Source organism: Amphiura filiformis, chromosome 1 (assembly GCF_039555335.1).
Source record: "Amphiura filiformis chromosome 1, Afil_fr2py, whole genome shotgun sequence".
Lineage (NCBI taxonomy): Eukaryota > Metazoa > Echinodermata > Ophiuroidea > Amphilepidida > Amphiuridae > Amphiura > Amphiura filiformis.
Window position 1 is genome coordinate 66,155,682 of NC_092628.1, and position 25,453 is coordinate 66,181,134.

At 35.5% G+C, this 25,453-nt stretch overlaps 1 protein-coding gene across 1 annotated transcript in view; it reads left to right on the top strand.

The window, feature by feature from the left end:
- LOC140162389 (adhesion G protein-coupled receptor A3-like) overlaps window positions 1-25,453 on the top strand; it is a 136,262-nt gene that overhangs the window by 1,549 nt on the left and 109,260 nt on the right. The window contains 1 exon segment of the mRNA XM_072185597.1: window positions 1,521-1,910. Within this exon segment, the coding sequence (XP_072041698.1) occupies window positions 1,678-1,910 (233 nt within the window). The 5' untranslated portion in view covers window positions 1,521-1,677.

Here is a 25,453-nt window from a genome sequence, read left to right on the forward strand (position 1 = left end):
ACCTCGTGAATCAGATTGATATGGTACAGAGGCATGCTGCCCGGTTCGTCAAGTCAGACTATGACCAGAGGCATAGTGTCACCAGTATGCTGGAAGTAAGATCTTAGCTGGAAGACCCTTCATGACAGGCGAGCGCACAACAAAATGATCATGATGAACCGCATTGTTCATGGTCTTGTGGCCATACCATCTGGCCCTTCTTTCCTGTACCAATCCTCCGAGACCACCGGAGGAACCAACATGCAGTACAGGCAACAACATTGTAGGATTCAAGCCTACCAGTACTCATTTTTCCTGAGTGTCATCTGTATCTGGAACTGACTCCCAGCCTCCGTAATGTCAGCAGAATCCCTGGACCAGTTTACATACATGTAGAAATAATCTGCGTCCACTGGCTCTACAATGTATGTTAGTCCTCAAGTCTTGGATTCTATTTACTCGCACCTTATCTGTAACTGCATATCTGTATATTTTTTATTTTCTTCATGAGCAGCTAGAAGCCGTGTTCCTGCTCGTCCACACAGTACAACAATACTCTCCAAGAGACAGCCCTCGAATTAACCCACGGCACCCATGGCATTTTGCCGTGGGTGCCCATCCCCACTGCCGTAATGCCCTCAAAATATGTCCTTTACCCAAGGCAGTCACTTGACGTGCCCTCTAATGAAGTTGCCGTCGGTGCCCCAGCCCTGCCCCTTCATTATAAAATCATCTATCAGAGTGTTTGTGTGTGTTTTCTTCACTTTTGAGAAATTGCCTTGGTGCCCTTCTCAAATTTTAAACAGTTGCCATGATGCCCTCTTGAAATATTACAAACTGCCGTACTGCCTTGCCTTTTCAGTGATAATCCAAGGCAATTATCAACTTGCCCTAAAAAGTTGCCGTGCCCCTTCAGATCCTTAATTCGAGGGCTGCCAAGAGAGGAATGTACTCACCGGTAGAAGAAGAAGAAGACAATGTTTTTCTCTTCACTGTGCTTGCTCAAATCTTTGCGGATCCAGACAGTAGGAAAACCACAGGTCCTTGTTTAAGAATGTGATTTACTTCTAATGAAATTCTACCATACATGTAATGTAATTTGGCAATGAATTTGGAAGTTATTACATTATAAGTTTAAAAAAAAGGTTTTGTTTGTGCAATTTAGTGTTTGTGATGGCTTATGCTGACATGACAATGATTGAATGTCAGCTTATTCACACTGTCACACGATATGGCATGGAAACTTATGCATGATTTCCGTCACTTTTTCATTGAAAATCATGGGGGAGGGGCATTTGTTAGAGGGAGAAGGTATATTTAGGGCTGCTAAGAATACGCAATTGCGTTGTTTGCAGCGCAATTTGCGTATTTTGGCTCCAATTTAATGCGTTTTTTGACATTTTTGAAAAAATCGAAGTTTAAAAAAACCTTTTTTTGCGGATTTGGAGAGTCCCTTAACCTAGCGAATAATTAATTCTAGTTTTAGTATTAATACTCAAAATGTTCAATTGTGTTTCTTTTATCTGTCTCTCTTAATGCAGATTATCATGAGAAATGGCCTAATTGGAATAAACCATCAATAATTACAAAAGGAGCTCACACATTAAGTCTGAAACTGGAAGCAGCAATTTAGGAATTCTAGGCTCCATGGATCCCGCTTGAATTCAAGTACCACAACAGTCTGTGACCAAAAGAACAATGTTGTCAAAACTAGGAACGCTGGTGGTTTGTTTTGCTTTATGCATGACACTTGCACCACCTCAACTAGTCCATGCATGTCCTGGAAGCTGTACTTGTGAAGTGGCCAAGCGTGGTGATGATGAGTTTTCTGAGATTGATGCAAGGACAGGACGAAGGGAAGTGGTCTGTAGACAGCGTAGTTTGACAAACCCAATCCCACCGGATAATATACCAGATGATACCATCAAACTGTAAGTATAATACAAAATCCATGGTAAAATTCAGAAAGAATTGAAATGAATTTCCCATCAGCATTGCCAGGTATGCATTTAAAGGTATAAAAAGAAAATGTATAAAAAAGATAAGGAACATGTACAAGCTGTACTATGTTTAACATAAAATCAATATTATCTGATATGTTGTGTACTGTCATTTGAAAACAAAAAAAGCAGTTTTTAGGTCGTCCAAAGAAAAAGACCAAATGGCATCATTACTGTCTGTTCAATTAGCTTAGATTCTTGAATTTTTAAGATATTTGAAAAAATAAAAAATTGTGGTCAAAGTCATCAAAGAAAAGTGTTAGCACAGCCTTAGACCTAACGTGATTTATACTTTTCAAATTCTTAAGTTCAATTTAAAACCCCATTTCTTTTCAATTTGGTCTTTCCGCGATATTTTTATAAAAAGCCGTAGAACGTCGGGTACCATAAACTTTTTTGGAATCAATCCATTTAGAGCAATGGGGACGAATGTCACAATGCGCAGAGATGGTATTTATTCGACCATCCGCATCAGGAAGTATTGTCCAGCAAAATATTTGCCAGTATGCCTAATTTGTGTTGAAACCCTACTGTCGAAACATTACGTTATTATTTATGGGAACTAAGGTTTTCTAAAATAGGCCCAGCTTATATAAATACATTCCTATTTATTTATTTATTTATTTATTTATTTATTTATTTATTTATTTATTTATTTATTTATTTATTTATTTATTTATTTATTTATTTATTTATTTATTTATTTATTTATTTATTTATTTATTTATTTATTTATTTATTTATTTATTTATTGTGCGAATGGGTCTGAGAAGGTGTAGGCCTATTATAAAACTACACATTTATTTTCAATTTATTATTTCGTTTTGTTTGTTGAATACAAACTGAAAAAACTGGGAAACAAAAGAACTTTTATACAAGAAAATATTAAAAACAATCAGGTTACAGAAAACATTTCTTGTAAAGTTACTGTATCTGAAAATGTCAAGCGAATGCTGATATTCTTAGGAAGGAATGGTGGTATTAAACAAAACTCAATTTACATTGTAAACCAGTTGAAATGAGAACGAAATCCATAATTTTAATGTCCTTGTTTAGGAAAAAAAAATGCTCAGAATAATGTTATGCATAAAACGTACTCGCGCCATATAATTTCGTGTAACAAAAACCGGTGGACCATCATCACCTATTCAATAACCGGAACGGTATAACAATTGAAATGGCAGGACAGATTGGTGGACAGATTGTTTTGCTAAATTGGATAGGGTCTATGCCCTAAGTTGAGAATGGACCGTCCCACTCGATTTGTAAAAGGTCGCGAACCCTTTCGGTGGACCCAAGTAACTGCCCAAAATGAGGCAAAATTGAAAAGAAATGGGGTTTTAAATTGAACTTGGGAATTTGAAAAGTATAAATCACGTTAGGTCTAAGGCTGTGCTAACACTTTTCTTTGATGACTTTGGCCACAAGTTTTTATTTTTTCAAATATCTTAAAAATTCAAGAATCTAAGCTAATTGAACAGACAGTAGTCGTGTGTGTGTGGGGGGGGGCGGTCCGTAGGATTGGGGGTGGGGTGTTTTCTGTCAACACTTATGTAAGGCTTTTGGTTAAAATTTGGTCTCATATGTACATGTATTGTATTTGTAAATTTGTATTTTATTTCACTCACAAATTTGTGGCCAATGCCAAATTACATGTGATATACATTAAAAACAGTACAAAACATTTATAATCAATTGATATCAAAAGCATACAATTTCGGATTATACAAAAAAAATATGACAATTATTTACACACATACATTATCATAAACTTCAAAATGACATGGATAATCAAATGGGGTGCAAATTGGCTGAAAATGACAAATCTGGTCTCACATCAACACTTGGGCCATAGAGGAATGTTCATACATGTACTAGTCAGGTGTTCAAGGTCACACACTAAGGTCATTTGAGGTCAAAATAGGCTGGAAATGAAAAAATATCTTGGGACGACTTATCTGGGACTGCTGTCCCTATTTACATTTTTCAGTGCGGCGTTTTGATGTGATGGGTCACCTTTACATGTACATATTGGTTATATGATTTTGTTTATGATATTGATTTTTACTCAAATTAATTGCATTTTTGGCCCTATGCTGTTTATAGTTTTATGGCAGTTTTTTGTTTTTTTTTGTTTGCATATTTATGGATATTAATGACCTCATTTGCATATTTTACCTAAAGTACCATTACTCCACTCTGAAGCTTACATGCAATGAACTTCAAACTTGGTAGGGTGATAGAGAATGAAAACCTTGTGTTGTATAATTTGTTGTGTTAATTGCATAATTATTTGTATTTCCTTCACATTTTGCATGCAAAAAGAAATGAACTATGAATAGTATGTACAATACTGTATTAATAATTAAATTTACCATAGATATTCAGGTCTTCAAGAGCACTTTCTAGTTGTGTGACCTCTTGTCAACCCCATTTACACATCTTGGGTCATCCTTCCATCTCACCATTGCCTTAGGTTTTGCACATTTGCATCCAATGGAGATCCTGTGGTTGTGCTAAACAAGCATAGCCAAATAGTGCCCTATGGCTGCCGCTAGGTACAGTAGGCAAGCCTCTGATGCTGAGATGAACCATAAGCAACTATCTAACCATTACTCCTCAACATGTTCAAATAAAAGGTTCAGTGGCACCATTGCTCCAAGGATATATGGCAGTAGTGCTCACCTATTGGAAAATGCTTTTAGGGGATCTATCAAGTATTCCCTGTAGCATGAGCATATTGATATTTACTGGGTAATGAAGCCATATAACTTGAAGGAAAGCTTTTCACAGCAAAAGCAGCATAAATTTAGCTGCTTGTTTGAAGCAGTACATGATTCATGTGATGTAAGTGTGGTTGAGGAAGGTTTTCTGGGCAAAATTAAAATTTGCATACCACCTATTTTCAATTTTGCCTGCAAATTAATGTTTGATTTGACTTATAAAGTTTATTCCAATTCATGTAATTCATTCATCTCTCCTCCCCACACACATATTCACCCCACACATCTACCCAGTACCCAACCACCTAACACACCCACATGCACTGAAATACCCACATACACCCACCCCACACACCCACACCCCCACACCCACTCGCGTAGGCAGGAAAACGAGGACCTCATTTTTCACTTGATTTAAAACATACTAACCGAGGACTCACACATCCGTTCTTAATCGCCGTACCGTGGACCTCACTCACACGCACCAGACAACGTACTATCCAACCATGGCCCGTCCTATACCACCCATAGGTGGACCCGTTTTAAATGCATTTTTACATTATTTGCGATGTCCTGGATATATTTAAAAGACCGAGGACGTCCACGGTCACCGGGTGTCCTCATTTGTCATGTGTGTATCCTTGTGTGTATCCTTGTGTGTGTCCTCGTTTGCCTGTCTACGTAAACGCACCCATCAACTTCCCACCACACACAAACACAATGTACATACTATCCATTTTTGCTGAACATGAACAATTCGCTGATCATGCATTCCAGGAAATATTGATATTATGTAATGTGTTGCATTAGAGTGGTCAACATCCAATCAATCCATGATCATTACTATTCATAATTTAATGGTGTGAAATGGACCACTTAAATCTATCAATAACAATTATAATATTAGGACATTAAGCAGTGTGAAGTGTGAAGTTATGGTCATTTGAGCAAATGATATTATGCATCAAAATCTTGTTTTTTAATGTAGTTGAGTTGTCAGTTTGATTTTGTTAATGTTATTTGTTTTTTATCAATAGCATTGTTTTGTGCAGTATACATCTAATTTTCCCATAAGTCATTTCTTTGATTGGGCCTGTAAAATGTATATTCCCAGATCATGTACTAATGAGAACTGATGCTGCCGTGAAATCTAAGTGGATGCGTGACTCCTTCCTAAACTAATCATGCAGTTGAAATAGTATTCAACTGTGTAATAAATATGAACAAGAACACATTGATAGTCAATTGATTGCAATCATGGTGTTAAATAAGGAGTCACTAGCTTAGAACATGAGTGAAACATTTTATGTAGTCTCAATGTAATATTTGCAAATGTTGCAATGTTGCAATTTCTAGGTGAGGTGCACAAAACAGATATTCTGGGCATAAGACCCCTTTTAGATACATGTAGGTGATGAAGCTTAGCTAGTTGAAGGAAGCTCATTGGCAGTCAGCCAATTACATGATTCAGAGGATTGTCATCAGATCCATCTTGGATCCTCATCAGTTCAATTATCCATCCAAGAGGTCATTGTCCTTAAATGCCACATCAGTCTGTCAGTACAGGGATGAACCCTGCTATATATATGGAACAAATTGTTGATAATTTAAAGCTGTCTAAATACAAAGCTCTATACAGCAACATAGAATGATATCTTGCATTATTCATGTACTTTCAGTTACTGACATGTGTCCAACTAAAGCATTCTAGCCAGATAGGGAACACCTACATACAGTTGCAATGCTATCGAAGTGTGAATTTCTTAGGTCTACAAAAATGTATATTCTTTGAAGTACAGTAGACAGAACAGAAAGTTGAATAATAGTGAATATGATCAACATCATGAGCTCTTTCATTCTTCATTGTACTATGAATTTATAATCATCATGTTCGTTAGCATGTGGTTATTATTGCTCTATACAAGTAAATATTTATGCTTCATGCAACTGAAGAACCTTACTCCATGACACTACCTAAAGTTAAACTTTAAAAGTAAAGAATTCATTCATTACAAAAAACATCATTGGCTTTGTAGGTGGAAGGATCTCTGATTATACAGATCATGCCTAAGGAAAGTGATGATGATGAATGTGTTTATTTACAATGTATAATACTCAAATGGTGGAAACTTGACAAAACCAGTTAAAAGAAGAGGTGCCTAGTATGCCAAACTTTTTTTGCAAAGGATTGATCTTTTGTAAAATTGTTTCCTATTCCTAAGCTATTATAATGATATGTTTTGTAAATTATTAGTACCTTTACAGCAACATCTTTTGATGAAAACAAACTCCACACTGTCAAGTCATCATTGTCAGAGCAACTGTGAAAATATGCAGCAAACAAGTACTTGACAGGCTGTGTCAAGAGGTCTTGTTATAATGTCAGTTGATTTCTGGGACGCAAACGCACCCTAAAGCAATGTAGTCAGCAAAACTTTGTGTGCATAGACTGTAGATATCCCACTGTAGAGAAAGAAGGGTATACTTCCACTCCAGTATTAAAATCAACACATTGAACCAAACTCTGTCTACACCACTGCCCAATAGTTAGCAGGGACTGTCTTTTGAGGAGAGCAAGAGCAATCACTCTCTACTGCTCTCCTTAAATCTGATCCAGGAGAGTGATATTTAGCTCTCCTTAGTTGACAATTCTCTTCTTACATTCTATTGTAAATGCTCTAAACAGCTCCCATTGAAGGCTCTAGAAGAACTATTTTTAAATGCTCTCCTGCAAATCCCAAAATACAGCCCCTGAGTTAGTACAATGTACATTGTAGACCTACAATATAGTATACTATAAGAATGAAGCAGCCCTAGGTCCATGTTATTTTTTTGTGGGATGTGTAGATGTGTTGTGAATGATATAAATTCAAATCCAAGATAGAACTGGTTCCAGGAGGGGAGGTTGCGTGCAAGGCTGCTATAATTGCTGAACAGCCTTTAAGCATGGAGGAAGTAACTGGTGGGTTTTGTAATGTCAGAGAAGACCTGTCACATTCTCCTCAGGGCACCAAAGTTTTAAGTGCTAATCCAAGAAGGAGGTAAATGTGCATCTCTTAAGACAATTTAACTAAGCAACAGATTTGATGAAGATTTCGATGATTCAGGTTCAGTGGCTAATGGGATATGGAAAGATGCAGGAGGAGGGAGGAAAATGTTACATCACAGCAACTACATGTAGTAACACAGGCTGAGGAAAATACAAGATGAAACCTCTACACACTAGGAGTGAGCCTCAGACCCTCAGGAGCTATTCTCTGTAACCAGGGATACATATGAAATCAAAACTAGGTCTTACTTGTAGATCTAAAATTAGGCTAGATGTGTAGAGATAAATTGCAGATGGGAGCAGTAAAGAGCTAGTTGGGAAAAAGTTTCAGCATTGAGAGATAATGTACTTAGTCAAAACTAGGCCTGGTCTCGGAGGTTGCGATACTAGAAGGCATTCTAATGTTGTTAGTGGTTCTGTGACACTACATAATTTACTTGTAAATGTTGTAATGTTTGCATGGATACTTTTTTGTGGGTAATATAATTGTGTGGGTTTCTTATAATTTATAAATCTACATGTTTTCAAATATTGTACAGGGTTTAATATCACTCAAGCATTGATATTAAATGTGTGTGAATTCAAATGTTTTATTTGTACCACTTTAACCATGATCCATGTAGAGCCTACTTGTATAGTGAGACAGAATGAGACTGATCCAATTGGAAATGTTGTTGTTTTGATTAGAAACACTGGTACTTGACACACAAAGTAGCGCAGCCTGTAGGTACATTGACGGCCATGTTGTGTATTGCATCCTCCTAGCCCTACTTTTGGTCATTAAATTGCTTATAATTGTCATTCTAGATTTGAGACTGCAGTTGATGAATAGTAAAAGCATGGTTTTAAAGGGGTGGCAAACTGGCAAGAGTTTAGCAGCAGAACTGAATGTATGATATTGCAATACGTACACATGATATCAACACAAATACACTGGTTCATCAATTGTATCACATAATCATGCCAAAAAATGGAATATGATCATTCAAGAGAACTTAAATAACCTGGCCAATCCATCTAACTGACCTTTAGGTTGCTGGGAATCCGGAACCCCTCACGGCACTGTATGTTTAGACAAGAAATAGTTGGACTGCTAGCTTACAGATGTGACCTCAGAACATGTTGGGATTTCTGTGATCCTTGTACATGCTAATCTGATCCCTGCATGATGAGATGTGTGCACAGGCTAGAACTACATGCTCATTCATGCTATTTGCGCAATTTTAGGCAGCCTATGAATGATATAGCCTATGCAAAATGCAACTACATGTAGGCATTGTCTTGAAAATGACTCAAATCATTGAAGTAAAAATATCTTTGCCCCCCCCCTTTGCACTTGCCAAACCTTTGGGAACCCAATTATGCAATCCTTAAATTATGTGAGTGTTGCGAGCAGGAAATTTTGCATGCTTGGACGTTTCCCCGAGGACGTGTCCCCAAGGACTGTTTTCCAAAAAAGCATAGCATGTATTAATATTTAAAAGGTGCCCTGTAAATATGTGTCAAAATTGCTTCCGCCCCTTTTGGCCTGCCAAAAAATTCACACAATTAACCGCTGACCGGTCAGTTTCCCTATATGTAAAGTCGGACTGTGACAGATATGTGTTTGACTTTGATCACTATCCTATGGTATCATCTGAGAAATATAACCAGGAAAATAGAGATGATTGTTCAATAGGTTAGTCTTCTTACTTTTGAAATCCAATCATTAATATGATATGCCTAGATTCTGTTACCAATTAGCAATTCAGTGACTTATTCTTGGAGCCATGTATTCTAACTGGCTGACTGACTGTGTCTCACAAGATTCAGCAATGTAATGGAAACCTTCCTTTTTCTCTTTCTCTGATTGCTCCCAGGACTTTATCAAGTAGAGAGCCCTGACGGTCTATTTTCTCACCTGAAAAACAGTATTTTTGAAGTTGCCTGGGGATGACTGGGAGTCGGAGTCTGGGACCCCTTGCAAAATCTGCCTTTTCTGTGCCTATGTTTTGTGTTGATAGTTCATGCAATTAAAATTTAACGAAGAGTTTGCAAATTAACCAGTGATCAGTATTTAATAAGGGAAAAGGATATCACAGTCCTTCTTCCATCTGAATAAAATTAGGAACAACACATTGCAGGCCTAAAGATCAAAGACATTAACAGGGTACTCACATGAATTAGAGGTACAAAATGAAGTCATGCAAATACATGTATGCAAATACAGCAAGAAGGGAGACATGAAAAGGCTCCCTGGAAAAAGGTAACATTTTGTACGTATCATGGTATACATGTATATGGGCTTGTAAAAGTGGTTGACGACTGAATTCTCTGCTGTATTTATAAGTACATTATGCAAGATTGAACTAGCTAGCTGCAGCCACATTTGCATTCGTTCCCTAGTTGGTGCGAGATTTTCAGTGTTATTTCACACTTGGTTTCATATGCAGAAAATCTAACGACTGATTAATTGTGGAATTGCCCGACTGTGGGTTGCTAACTTAATTTATACAATTCACTTAAATGCATGGTTTACCCAATTCTCACTTCTATCTAGACTAGGCAATGTTTAATACCCATGAGTTTTTAGATGAGAACATTACGCTTACACATAATGTTGAAAATATAAATATACATATGAGGAAATATTGTTTGTAAAATTTCAATATAAATTGCTTAGTGTGAGTAAATTTAGAACTGATGCAGTTTTGAAATGTTTTATTATGTAGAAGTACTGCCTTGCATTCTATTTGAAAGAGGAATTTGCAAGTCATTTGGGCAAATCATTCACTATGCTCCCGACTATGCTGCAAGAAGTGTGCCATTTGTTAGCTTATGATTTTGACTTGAAGTCTTTTCCTCTACCATGCTGCGCATAGACAGCATTTGGTTGGCGTCTCTGTTCTGTGAAGCCAAGCAGTGGACATGAATTTTGAAGATGGGCATTCACACTTGGAGTGTGATTTTATAAGAATTTGACCACAGAGTTGGATAATACAGTGCTGAAGGGAATGTAATCTGGCAGCAGGTGAGTCAAAATGTGCAAGAAATTAATAAATTACTGTATAAATGACCACAACTTGCTATTTTAGTGTCAAATATAAAGTGCCTCAATATTAGTTCTGAATGAAAAGAAACATGAGAGCCTGATGTATACTCCACATCACAACTGCATCACACCCAGATTTCTGGTGATTGCCGAGAGTTGAATTTTCTTCAACTTTTATTGAGATACAACTTTGTTGTGATATGACAACACTGTATGCTTCTGATTTGCTGCTGGGATCAAGGTTGGGTTGCACTGAATAGCAAATCAGTCCAGGGAAGAAATGCATTGTGGGAAGTTTAAGATATCTTTTCTGTGTACAACCTATAACCCATTCTCCTGTGAGCTGTACTCTTTATAATTGAAGGGTTCTTTTGATTTTTGAAAATTGAGTTACTGTAATTATTACATTATACTGACAATAGCCTATCATTTACTGAAAACACTAAGGGCAAATTTCTCGACGGGTGGCTTAGCAGTTGGCTTGTCTAGTCTCAAGGCTTAAGAGGTCGTAAGACCAGGCTTAACTGAAAACGCGTTTCCCGAAGCACGGCTACCATAGCCTCGAGGCTTTGTTAGCCTGTGGGCCAGGCTTGTAGGATTAGCCCCAGGCTTCAGTAAAATTTGCATTTCTCGAAATCAGTCTTCTGTAGCCGTAGTCTACGCAAGCCTGTTAGACCAGGCTTATAGCGGCTTTTCTTGGCCCTGCCTCAGAGCAGGTCTTAGGTCGTAAGCTTTGGTCTATTTCAATTTACAAATTGTTTAACTTGTAACGTAAAGTTTTTGCTTGCATATTTTGGACGGTCTTTCAATTAACATGAGCAAGCATACAGTGGCGTAGGGGGGAGCTCTTGCCTCCTGCTTGCCCCCCCCCCCCATTGAAAAAGGTAAATTAGGCCTACTTCTGAGAGTTCTTAATTAACCTCATATTTGGTCATATTAACCTTAAAAACTCAATTTTTAAGCTTAAATAAATTGCATTTATTCCACTTTTGTACCACTGGCCTATATGTCACCAGCTTCAATAGTTTAAAATTAATATGGCATTTGTACCATAAACATTTTTTCCAATCACGCCACTGTGAATTATTCGATTTAGTTGAACATTTCAGCATTTTACTTTAGTTAGTTGAATCATCATCATCATGAAGACCTATATGATTCCACCTGTCCCTATCCAAGCCTTTACTTTGATACTCGTATCTAACCTTTTCATAAGTATTACAATATTATTTTTTGGAGTGCCTTATTATACCAGGTTGGACATCAATTTAATACAATAGAAAGACAGAATTTGTAAAGATATAGTCATATTTGATACGAAACAATAATGCATGCAGTATTAAAACTGAAGTTACGGATAAGATGCATACGAGATTGTTATATCTTCTTCTTAAATAATTATAAATATTGTACCAACATATAACTTAATGTGAGATCTGAGAAGACTACTGAAAATATCAGAAGTAGATAGCATGTTGGTTGTCAAATAATGTTTGGTTATGTTTTTGGACCAAAAATATCCTTAAATAATGTTTTACTTTTGTCAAACATTCGAATAATTTGTTTGAAGTGTGAAACAAGTTTTGCTTTACTTTTTAGGGGAATCACAGATTCCTTTCCATTGGGCTTACAGTTTTACCCTTTTGGGATGAAAAGAAAAAATCATGTGTAAAAAGCATAGACGTATCATTCATTCAAGTTGGACTCATAAAAAGGCAAGTGGAAATAAAATAATACATAAAAGACACAAAAAAGACACACTATTCTTGCATCAAGTTGTGTACGGTACAAGCCCAAGCACAAGACCGCAAGTCTGGCTAGTCTTTGCGCCGGGAACATTGCATAATGAGACGGCAACTTTGTTAGTACGGTAAACCGTGAGGACCACAGCTTATGCACATCTACCTCCAACAGCCTATACAATTTAGTCGCTGGTAGAAAGGGACGAGGTTGTCAAGCGTTAAGCCTGCTAGGCCACTAAGACTAGGTTGAATTTGTGTTGAAGAAATCTGACTAGAGTTAAGACTCGGGCTTCGAGAGCGGGCTAGGCCTAGTAACCTCAAGTCCACCTTAAGACTATGGCTTACAGGCTTAGTAAGACTCCTGTCGGGAAACTCGCCCTAAAGGTCTAAAATACTTGGTTCTCAAGTTGTGAAGTTTTTTGATGTCTATTTTCTTATGTATTTTATTGTTTTTTACTCCATATTTTTACCTATATCTCAATTTCAAATTTTCCGCCTTTGGCCCCCATGGACCAGATCGTGTCACATATTTAGGCATAGTTGTGATATTTTTTAATATATATTGAAGTATCGTAAGTGTTTTTAATATTGAAATAAGAATAAGCAGCTTAACTGGATTTGATAGACTTCGGAAGTTCAAATTAAATGTAATCCAAATATTATTAAAAAAAAGAAAAAAAAAAGATAATAGATAAAAGAGTTATTAGAAGACCTGTGTTTTGCAAACTTATGTGCAGTTATAAAGAGAACCATTTTATACAATTGCAGAAGAGGAAGTTGAGAGTTGTTTTATAGTATGAAGAGCAAGTTTTCAGATGGGTGAGTCCCAATTTAATTGAAAGTGTAAATTAAATTTGAGGCTGGGAGGTGGAGAAGACCAGATTAACATGTGCTACACAGCTTATTTAATCTTACTAACAAATTATCCAACCAAGGTTGTATAAAAAGCTTATCAATTCCTGCCGTCTTCAAATATTATTGCATTGAGTAGTAAGAGAAACATTTTTTGTAGGCAAACTTTCTACACAGATGTGGTGACAGTTGTGTTCAATTAAAACTTGGGTGGATAAATGGCATTTATACTAATGGATCTGTACAATTAACTGTAGGTCTGTAGAAAAAGCATCAAATAAGGCCAAGTAAAAAAACACAATGTGTTTCTCGTCCAGATTTTAAAAAAAATCTGTGAGGCCCTAATTACTTGTTTTTTTCCCTTAAGATGGCCACCAGGTATAAAATGGCTGCTAAGCTTAGACATATACCTTACTGATCATATTTATGTAGTATAGTATTTTTGTTTCATAGTATAGTGCATTTTTATTAAAAAATAGTTGAAAATTGATGGATGCACACATAATAAATAGGTATATGATATATATTTATTAGGACTTTTTTCCTGGAACTTTTACAGTATTTAAAAAAATAACAAATGCTAAACAAAAAAGTCATCAAAAATAAGTGCAGGCAGCAGGGATGAGAAACATTTTTTTTACTTGGCCTAATAAAAAGCTGTATGCAGAGAAATTGTACAATTAGTTTTGCCTAACTCAGTAACTGTCCCACAATTGATCAATTAGCTAAGCAAAAATAGTTCAATTTTTTGAGAATATGTGCTCTAATTTGGACCTACTTGGAGATTTTATCCTGAAGTGGATTTTCCCCCATACCCCCACCCGATGTACATGTATGGGCCATTGGGCCTAATTATTATTTTGTAGGTTTAGGGGTTAAATGTCATGAACCCAAAGCTAGGAGTATTTGACTCTAGCATTCCCATTTTGATACCCAATTAGTAATGTCAGGAAATCTCTAAATAGTCATGCATATACAGGGCCATAGCAAGCGGGGCGCCCGGGGATGCCATGGCCGCCCCACTTTTTTAGAAATTTGTTATGTTTTTTCTTTATATATTTATTTCAATATGGGCATATATTTGTATTTTGGCCGCCCCACATTTGTGATGGCCGCCCCACATTTTTCAACCTTTGCTACTGCCTTGTGCATATTATTGGTGTTTCACCTTACCTAACTCATTTCAACTCTTGAAAATTTGACCCCATAGCAAAACAACCTTTTGGACAATGTTCAAACATTTAACAATTGAATGACCCAATTATATCAGCAGGCTTTTACATGTTTATAGGCGCCATAGTAGGCATTGTAGAGAATGATATGATATATGGATTTAATATCATTTTAACAGATCACTTGTATTGCTATAAAGTGAGAAGTGACTATCTGCATACAATGATTAATAAATTAACACTTTTAAATTAAAAATAATTGATTTGGCCAAATTAATTGTACTTCTTTTGAGTCATTGCCCAAATAAAACCCTCTTCATTGCACTTCGAAAATGTACAAATGCAGAGAGTTGTGCTTCTGGGTACAGTACTCCATCCATTTAGCTAGCAGTGATTTCATGGTCAATGCACATTAGGGTGGGCCGAAAAACACCTTTTTTCTCGGATCGACTTGGAACTCTCGGAGAATTTTACTAGGGTACATACTACTATTGTGCTAAAATATCAGTAAGATCAGAGCATGTTTCGCCCAGGCAGTAGATTTTCACAAAATCCCTACTTATTTGCCATTTCTTACTGTATAACTCTATATAGAGAAATCAGTAGAAACAACAGGGGAAAAGTAGGCATTAAGATGACATTATAGCCAATATTAAACAATTTGGGTAGTTTGTTTAGACCCTCCAGAACATCACCAAATAGCAAGCAGTCTCCAATTGGTTACCATTATTTTTTGCTAGAGACCTGTATTTAGTTAAATATTGATGATATTTGAGTTGCTAAATTAAGGGGTAGGGGTAGCATTATGGAGCATTTCCCCAGTTCTACTGAGTCAAATTTCACAATCTTGGTCTTGTTGGGTAGGTATGAACTGCAAAAGTACAAACAATACATGAGATATGAATTTAGAGTAGCTCTGACATTACCGGAGGTTAAAGGGTCATGTGGTGCCTGATTTGTAGTAATTTTCAAGGCTGTGTGACCTTTTGACCTCTGGTCAAAACATGGATAACCGAAAATCATATAGCATTTATTTTTGGCAATGCTGCAGTTCATATCTGTGCAACAATACCGCATTGGGAAATTTGACTGAGTAGAACTGGGGAAATGCTCCATAATGCTACCCCTACCCCTTAATATAGCAACTCAAATATCATTAATATTTGACTTACATGTGTGTCTTTAGCAACAAATAAGGGTAACCAAGTGGAGACGGCTTGCTATTTGGTGATGTTCTAGAGGGTCCAAACAAACTACCCAAAGTGTTTAATATTGGTTAGGATGGCATCTGAATGCCTACTTTTCCCAGATTGTTTCTACTGATTTCTCTATATAAAGTTATACAGTAAGAATAGCAAAACAGTAGGCATTTTGTGAAAATCTACTGCCTGGGTAAACATGTCTGATATTACTGATATTTCAGCACAATACTAGTATGTACCCCAGTAAAATTCTCCGAGAGTTCCAAGTCGATCCGAGAAAAAAAGTGTTTTTTGGCCCACCCTAATGCACATAGCTGATGTGCATTACCCAGCCTATATAGTGGCCTGTACATGAACTTAGTCTTGCAAAATGTCGCCAGACCCAGCTGGGTTTGGATAAAAATTAACACATTTTCACTCTTTGTAAATTTTTATGATGCCATCTGTTATGAAAGAACAATGAAATTGGGAAAAATGTGTCTGCAAATATATCCTAAATTGAGAGGATATTTATTGGCAAATTGTTACTAAAGTTGATGTTAGTATTATTGATATAATTCCCAGTATTGGTACGATGGTGAATTATTTGCCAGTGTAAAAATACAATGTCATCGATACAACAAGCAATAACAATAGAATGTGGGCAGATGCTGTGGCAGGCATGCACATTGATCCTGAAATAAATAATTACGATTTAATAAAAAGAGATCCGCTTATCGCCCGTGTTTATGCTGGTTGCTTGATTGTATTCTGTACCAAATTTTGATGTGTGATAATAAAGTAATATGAATAAAATCATAGATGTGGAATTAAACAAAATATATCAATGACAGCTTGGTGGAAATTAAAATGGGTGGTTAAACAAAAGTATCCAAATTTGATAAGAATTCAAACAATATGCCATTTATGTATCACATAGCTCAATCAATATTACAAAAAAATATTGTCTTTTTGGCATTTTAATTTTGAAATGATTTAGAAAAGATCGCTTTTAGAATACAACCATATTTCATGACTCATACTGAGCCTGTAGTAAAATTTTAGAGTACTTTGTTGACTTCAAACTACAAGCATTGCCAACAATTCTGAATGAGATTGTTGATGCTTTGAGAGCCTTTGAAGCATCTTCTATTAAATTGAGTGAGTAAAATCACAGTGTAATTTGTCAACTGACCTAATACTGATATGGTGTATATAAACAGTGACTGACCAGTAAACAGATTGTGTTGACCTTAGTGCATCATCATCTGCTTGAGCATGTTGAGTGTGTGCATGGGATAAGAGAGTCATTAGATTTGATACTAATTGATTTAATTAGGGAGCTGGAGATGTGATTATTTCAAGGGTCACAGTTTTGCATGGAGTAAAAATACATGTGTAGAGTGTAATTAAGGTGAAAGTGCTTTGACAGTAAGTATTGTCTTCATACATTTGGTATTTTAGGGCATTTTATTCTTAAGGGCTGGGGTATGAGCGTTTGGACAGTATTTATTTTGGGACATTAGAGCACATCAGACATATCGAATTGCATTCTGAATCTGAAGAATGTCATTCTGATATCAAATAATTTTGGTTTTTGAAATTGCAATTTAATACACATTTTATGGCAAATCATTAAAATTGATATTTTGATATTTAACAGTACTGAAGTAAACTTTATAAATCTGATGATTTATACTTAGCGTATATGTAGGTGGGATGAAATGCTGACGATCAATTGAAAATTTGGACCTTTCGTATTGAAGATATGGATTTTTTTCCCAAAACACCAAAAAAAATTAGGTGTTTTTGGGAAAAAAATCTATATCTTCAATATGAAAGGTCAAAATTTTCAATTGACCGTCGACTTTTCCTCCCTGCTACATACACTTTAAGAATATATCATTAGATTTATATAATTTACTTCGAGGGCTGTTATATATCAAAAATTTGACAAATATCAAATTTTTATAATTTGTCATAAAATTTGTATTATATTGTGATTTTCAAAAAATGAAAATTATTTAATATCAGAAAGACATGCTTCGTATTCAGAATGCAATTCGATAGGTCTGAGGTGCTCTCATGTCCCACAAAAAATACTGTCGAAACGCAATAAACGCTCATTTTAGATCCCTTAAGTGTCGTGTGAAAAAAAGATTAACAAATTGAAGCTATAATTTCTAAACTAAAAACAATCTGTGAATTTTTTTCACAAGCCTTTCATCAATAATTCAGAGTGGTTTTGACACACAAAAATTCAGTTACATATTTTTGTAATCTTTAATTGATCATGATATCACCACATCACATTCAATGATGTGTACCCCTTTATCTCTCAAAGAGCCCAGTTGGATCATAATGATCAGGGTAAATTACATGTTCTTGCATGACTAGCAATTTGAAGACTGAAAATCAAAATGAAAATGTTCCAAAATGATCCATACATGTCATTTAGGTCAGATCTAGAAAGAGCCCAGTTGGATCATCATAATCATGGTAAATTGCATTTCCTTGCATGACTAGCAATGTAGTAGTTGAGCTCTGAAGACTGAAATGAAAATGTTCCAAGATGCTCATGGATGTCATTTAGGTCAGATGTGCTGTCATCGCTGATTGAGACATGATGTGTCAAATGTCTCTGTATAGCTGATATGTGATGTAGCATATAGCAATCACAGTGCAAATGTAGGCAGGAGAATCATTCAACATCTTCAGTTACCTCAATCACAAATGCTGTTGCATGTATATGCATGTACATGTACATAAGCTATAATCAAGGAAAAAAATAGTTGGCACATTTGCACTAAACAATTGAAATGCGTGCCCTATCAAAATTGGAGAGGCGAGTGAAACATACATGCAGTATATGTGAAGTACAGACTACCCCCTATATCTCACCCTTACCCACTCCTCATCTTTCAATGTTGGAGGGTCTCACGGGCCTGTTGACAACATGGCTTGGTCCAACATTGAATCGGGGGAACGGGAGCAGAGAGATATACCAAAAGACAGGCAAAGTGTGCCAACCTTTTTTTCCTGGATTGTAGCTAAGGCCTAAAAATATTTGTATTGCCTTTTTTCCAATCGAACCAGAAAAATAATCAAGCCTGACAAACCTGATAAATTATTGTTTATCATTGTATTTTGGGGTAAATATTGTATGTAGCAAAATATTTAAAAAAGAAAAGAATAGGAAACTGACCGACTGACCGACCGACCGACCCTGAGCTTTCGGGGGAATTACAAATTTAATTTTACACCTAATATGATATCTTTTAGGTATTCTATAACCCTAAATTCTGCCATACATTTTGGCTATGGGAAAGGAAAGAAGGAAGGAATAAACTTTGTTTCCCTCACAATTTTTCTGTCTCTGTTTTCTATGCCCCCACCCTGTCGTGCATGTGTAATTTGTAACAGATATTGGAACACACTGATTTCCCATAAATGATCAACTCTTCAGCGTCAACGGAAAAAATCACCCTTGGTTGTCTAATCTGAATTATTTTATTTTGAGTCCTGCATGCATTGGATACGACCAAATTTGCTTCAAATCAATTTTACATCTCCTGAAATAAATGTGTAGAAATTGGATGACTCTATGGATATTGACAATAATGTTCTTTTAAAGATGTTGACAATAATGTCTTGAGAATTCAAATTAGGACATGGCGAGAGAGACATTGTGTTATTATAGTAAATGTCAATTGCCTTTTATCCGTACATAGCCAGAAAAAAATGACTGAATATAAGCGTGTGCATTCATAATATATCGGTAATTCTTCATTACATATGAAAATTAGAGAGCGGCTATAAGGGAGTGAAAACATGGGTGCTAGTGCTAGTTAAATCAGAGATATCCACCATCTGCAGTCAAATACAGAGCTAGTTAATTTGTAATAGGAGTGATTTGACCTATTTATATACACAATCTGATGAGCCCATCTTATATTTTGCTTAGCTTCTTTATTTTTAGAGCAATCAGGACTTACCAATGAATGTAAATTAATTCATTCCAGTAATGAAATGTATCCAAAAGTTAGTTATAGTTGCTTGTATTCTAAATGCTGTTGCCTGAAACACTGTTCAAGTCAAGAATCTGTCAGTGACTACAACAGAATATATAATATGTTGTAATTATAGTTATTAGGATAGTGATAGTGATTTTTTGATACACCTGAAGTAGAAAATACACCTTAGAATGTGTCAGCAAGATGTGACTATTTCACAGAGGTTATTATTTTGAGTAAAATGAACATGGGAAATGTGTCAAACTGCATTCAGCGCTGTGCCATCTGAGCTAGCTATGTAACCCTTTAATATTGGCAGCCAAGAGCAAGGATGATCCCAAAGGGTAAGACACATTGTATTTTGACATACAGATATGTATCAAAAATCATCCTTGCTTTAGGAAATAAGTGTGAAAAAACACTGAATGTCTTTGAAATATGGTAACTTTGGGCCCTCTACATATGTGAAATGCCTTTGGATGGTGATTCCCGTTCTCAATCTTTTCTTCTACTCTATTCGAATCAGAAGCCATTATCTGTATGTCAAGATTTGTCAGAATTAAAATATTGCCAAGCACGAAATGATATTTCATTTTGCAGTCATCCAATAGAACATTTTACAATATTTTAGAGTATACACTACACAGTGATATTTTGGAATACTTGCATAGATCTAGAATTTTGTGAAAGCATTCATTTTCTTTTTCTGAATTAATATGAAGACTGATTGTAAAGAAAGTCATTCAGACTTCCTGTAAATTCAAATCAAGTTTGAGCAACTGCTACAAATGTATGACTAAGAGTGTCTTGCAAATTAAATTTTCTGTCATTGAGAAAACAAGCTGAATGAAACAGTTGTTTTTTAAAAACAAAAAAACATTATGTGTTAATTCTTTTATGGAAGTATTGAAGTCGTCTGAATACAAAGCTGTGATACGTAACTAAAATTTATGTGAAATTTGTTCTAGAAAAAGTGATTCAATATTTGAATTTAGTTCTTGTTAGTATTCTATTAACATACAATGGCAATAACATGGCATAGCCCGTCTCCCTCAATGGTATCCACAGTGCGTATAACCAGCCACTTGTAGGTCTGTTCGGTAGATAGAATTGGCTACCGGTTATAAAGGGCTATACATGACCAATGCAATCCTCTGTAAGCATGGTAAGGAGAGGAGATTTAGAGTAGAGGATGAACCTGACAAATTTGCATGCTTTCAGTGTGTGTATAATCTCATTTACTGGGTGTACGGCGCATTTGCCTTGCCACTCTGATGCATGCATGCATGCGCTAGCCCACTTGCACATAGAAAGGTGCAAGACTGCAGGCCATCCACAGGCCATGCAATATTATATACAACCTGCAGTGTTAAATATTTGCTTGCTTAAAGACGGATATCAGAACATTCAAGCGGGGTAGATTTTATGTGGAAAAATAGATGCATGTGATGTGATTTGTTTGTACAAATGGAAACCCTTTTGGGGATCAGTTGTTTATATGATAGTGTTGAATTTAAGCAGGAAATTCAGGTCAAAGTGACGTGATTATGTGCTTTACAAGGAGTTGTCATTGATTTCAGCTGAAATCCACCCATATAGGTCTTAACTCTAGAGGAGCTGCATGTGAATGGCAATTGTCACATCACAGTTAGGGTTTGGTTTTGTTATTTTTTAGTTCAAATTTTCTGGTAAAAAATGTTTCATTATTATGCATTGGTTTAGACTCGGTACAAACATGCATTCAAATGAGTACAAGGATGCCTAGTTTTGGTTCCTTGGTTGGTGGTTGTATAACTGGCTGGCAGTGACATTTTAGATACATTTTTGAAATCAATGAAGAGTGTTTGTGCAAAGCGGTGAAGCACTAAAGGCAGCTCGCCATTTGTTGGATGATTTAATCATCATGATCATGTCAGTAGCTTTTGAATGTTATGATTGATTCACTCAACTGCTTCATACAATTAAATGTACTGAAAGTATTTACATACCTCGCTTGGTCCACACTTCGCATTTCAACAAATTTTGATAATTTTTTACTACATGCTTGGTTTGGGCAGCTTGCATGTTGTTACGAATATCAAGTCAATTTATCAAATATAAATATTTTATAATGTTTCAAGTAGCAGTGTGAAACAGGTTAAAAGATGTTGAGGTTGTGTAATGTGTTTAGATTAGTTGTGTGGGATGCACTCATTGGTTGTAGCATGGGTTAAACTGTTATATAATTATATAAAACCATCTATTACTGCAGTACTAGTTAAATGTCTATTTATACCTCCCTTTCTCTTTCTGTTACCCACTTTCATGCTCTGTTAGTTGCTCTCTCTTAATCTCTCTTTTCCGCTGTCCCTCCCTCTATTCTGTTGGTTGCTCTCTCTCTCTTAGGCTTTTTTTTGCTTTCTCTCCCTCTATTCTGTCATGTTCTCTCTCTCCATAACATATCTTGGGAAAAGTTGTGATTTAAAGGAGTGAGTATCAATTGATAAGATGTTATCTGGAAGTCAATGTTGACAGGTTAGTGATTAGTACTAGTAGATACATGTAGTGTGTGTGTAGGTGCGTGGCTACATGTAGAGTGTGTGTGCATGTGCATTCATACATGCTTTAGCAACACATGACATGTTTGCTATCTTCAGTAGATAGCAAAATGGTTTCACATTTTAAACCATCATGGAACATGACTGAAAATAGTAACACATCATTGGCAATATTATTGGTTTGAAAAATAATTTATGGAATAGAAATAAATAGAAAAGTAAAACATTATTCTAGTAAGGCATGTTTTTCTTTATTCTATATGTATACACTATTTTTTCAAAAAGCGTTGTGTTTTTATGTTGGAATGTAAAAGGTGACATAGTGTAAATCGTGAATAAGGGGAGCATACCTTGAAATTTGCCCCAAGATTTAAAGTACTGTCTTACATTTCAAGGTGCTACAGGCTGCATCAAACCATGGATTTAACTCGGGCTTCAAAATACGTTTTCATCTCATAGATTTTTTGAGAAATCTAATCCTCAAATGCCAAGATCGATTCATGGAATGCCGGCGGTGCTTCGCTGATGATGGGATAATGGGAGTCATGTTACCAAGACAACACATCATTTTATAAGATGATAAAAGCTCCTTAAAGATGCCTTCTGATGTCTCTTTTGAGTTGAAACTCTGGATTTTGCTGGAAATCCCTACCATTTAGGTGTGATTAATGGGAGGCCCAGCCATTTATCATTATTAACATTTTATGCCAAGATAGGAATTTACAGATAAGACCTAAATAACTGATAGTTTTTCCTCACATCCTCAGGTGAATCAAACTAGGCAAAATTTATATTCATTGTAAAATAACACATTTTTATGACTTTGAAAAGTCAAGAGGGTTTACCAAAATCTGTAAATCTAACTGGTTGCTTGAAGGTATGAAATCAATTCATATTGTTCACCTCTGTGACTTCATATTTTCACTTTTTTATGACATGAGCTCAAGAACAGATATCTTCACTCCTTCCTTACCATCAGTGCATCCACTCTTGTGTTTTCATTTTGTATAAAATTGTCAAGTGTTTCCAAACAGCATTACCTAACACATCTTGCCAATGCTTCTTCACTAACCAAAACACATATTCTATCACTCCTTATTTTGTCAAGAAAATGTCAAATGTAACACTAACATATGTGTTTGGTTTTAAAAATAGTAATGAACTTTGGCCTGGAGAGAGTGGATTAAAGTATTTTGGCAAATATTGTGCTATCTACTGAAGATATACTGTCAATACAATGCAATCTACGCATTTCTCAAGTTGTCGGAGTTAAGGTTTATGCAAGTTATTGCAAGTTCTATATTATGCTATCTACTGAAGACGTAATGTACCATACTCACGGATTCCAGACATGCAGTTTATCCATAGGACATTTTAATACTCCAATGTAGAGATTACCAGTGGATATTATGTAAATTGGGTATCATATGTGTATTCATCTACATTTAATGCATTATTTCATACCAATCTTGATGCTTGTAGCAAGAAAAAAGAATACAACCAAGGCAAACAATGAAGTATATCACAAGAAAATAAGTAACAAGAAAAGTAATAATAAAACAATTTGTTTGTGATCAGTTTCTTGAAGACTTCATTACAAAGGTATTTGCATATATCCAAGATAGCTACAAATGTAGTCAGAGCAGGGAAAGTGAAAATAAATAAGTCAAATAATACTACATACATGTATATCAGCATAATTATTTTTTATTGCAATTATTCCTTACTGGGCTATTTTGGCTTTGCTACTCCATCAGTGTAATGAATTGATTGTAATACATAGCAATGATAATGGCATGTGATTTGGAATGCTTGAGTGAGATCTCTAAAATGACACACACAGTAATCAACAAGCATAGCCAAATTATTACTCATTTGATAGTGGTCATATGGCTTGGTGGAATTGAGAACATCAATTATCATATCATGTTTTCATAGGTACAGTGTAGTATGTATTAAAGTGCAGATATATTATTGCTGGTGACAATTCCTATACCATTTGTGCATTTCAATTTTGATTTGCTAAATTTGCATCCATGATTAATTGATCAAAAGAGGCCAATTTTACATCACGGAGCTCAAGTGTTATAGTTTCTTCGGCTTATAATGGGTAAAGTCCCAACTTACGCTTGTGTAAATTCACTTAAAAGGCGTGCAACAAGCAACTGTGTGCATGCCATTCTATATACATGTATATCAATACATGGTGTTATGAGTCACATTTTTTTGCCAATTATAAGCCGAACAAACTATAGCCAGTTCAGTGACATTTTAATCCATCCAATGAGCGCAATGAAATGAGTCTGTGTGATTTGATCTCTAAGCCCAGAATCTCATACCCAGAGTAAAGTCATAATTAAACTAGTCAATGCAGATTCAGGAACTTAGCTTAATTTTAAATAATTGATGAGACTAAATGATGAAGATGGTAATAGAGCTATGATACTTTTACTACAGGAAGCTGCATATTTTGTACTTAGCATTATAATGTACATGTTATTACAGGTTTGTGAAAAATTATCATTATGTTCTAGTGACTCATTTTGTGATGGGATTCAATTTGAGATCTCTCAATTAATGCTGTACATAGCATTTAAACCACTTGCTATTCTTGTATTTCTTCAATACATTGTACCATGAATATTACAATTATGCTGAATATCATGACCTTTTAAAATCTCTGTATTATTAGAATCCATTTGTCATCCTTATTTTCTCAGTATAAAGTTAATATTAGAATTATTCTAAATATAAATGTTACTTGATCTTACAGGTAAAGCAGTATGTTATTTTCATAGTAGAACATTTCTATGACTGATATCAATCTTAACTTATAGTACAGTTGACCAAAATCAGAATTTTCAAATGATCAGAAGAACTGGGCCCCATTCAGGTCCTAATTGTTAGACAATGTTATCCGCAATGTATTGACAACAAATTATGTCATAAATGGAAAGATAAGAAAAAAGCAAGAAGAGGAATAGTTTGTAAGAAAACCAATATTGTTTTCATGTAAATGTCAACCAAGTGATTTGGATAGAGCCAACGCATCTGCTTTGCACAAGAAAAGCCTACATAATAAAAAATAAAATATTTTTTTGCATTAGTTCACCCTGGAGATGTTGAAGTTTTAATGTATAATTTACACGTTTGTGTAGAGGAATAAAATGAATT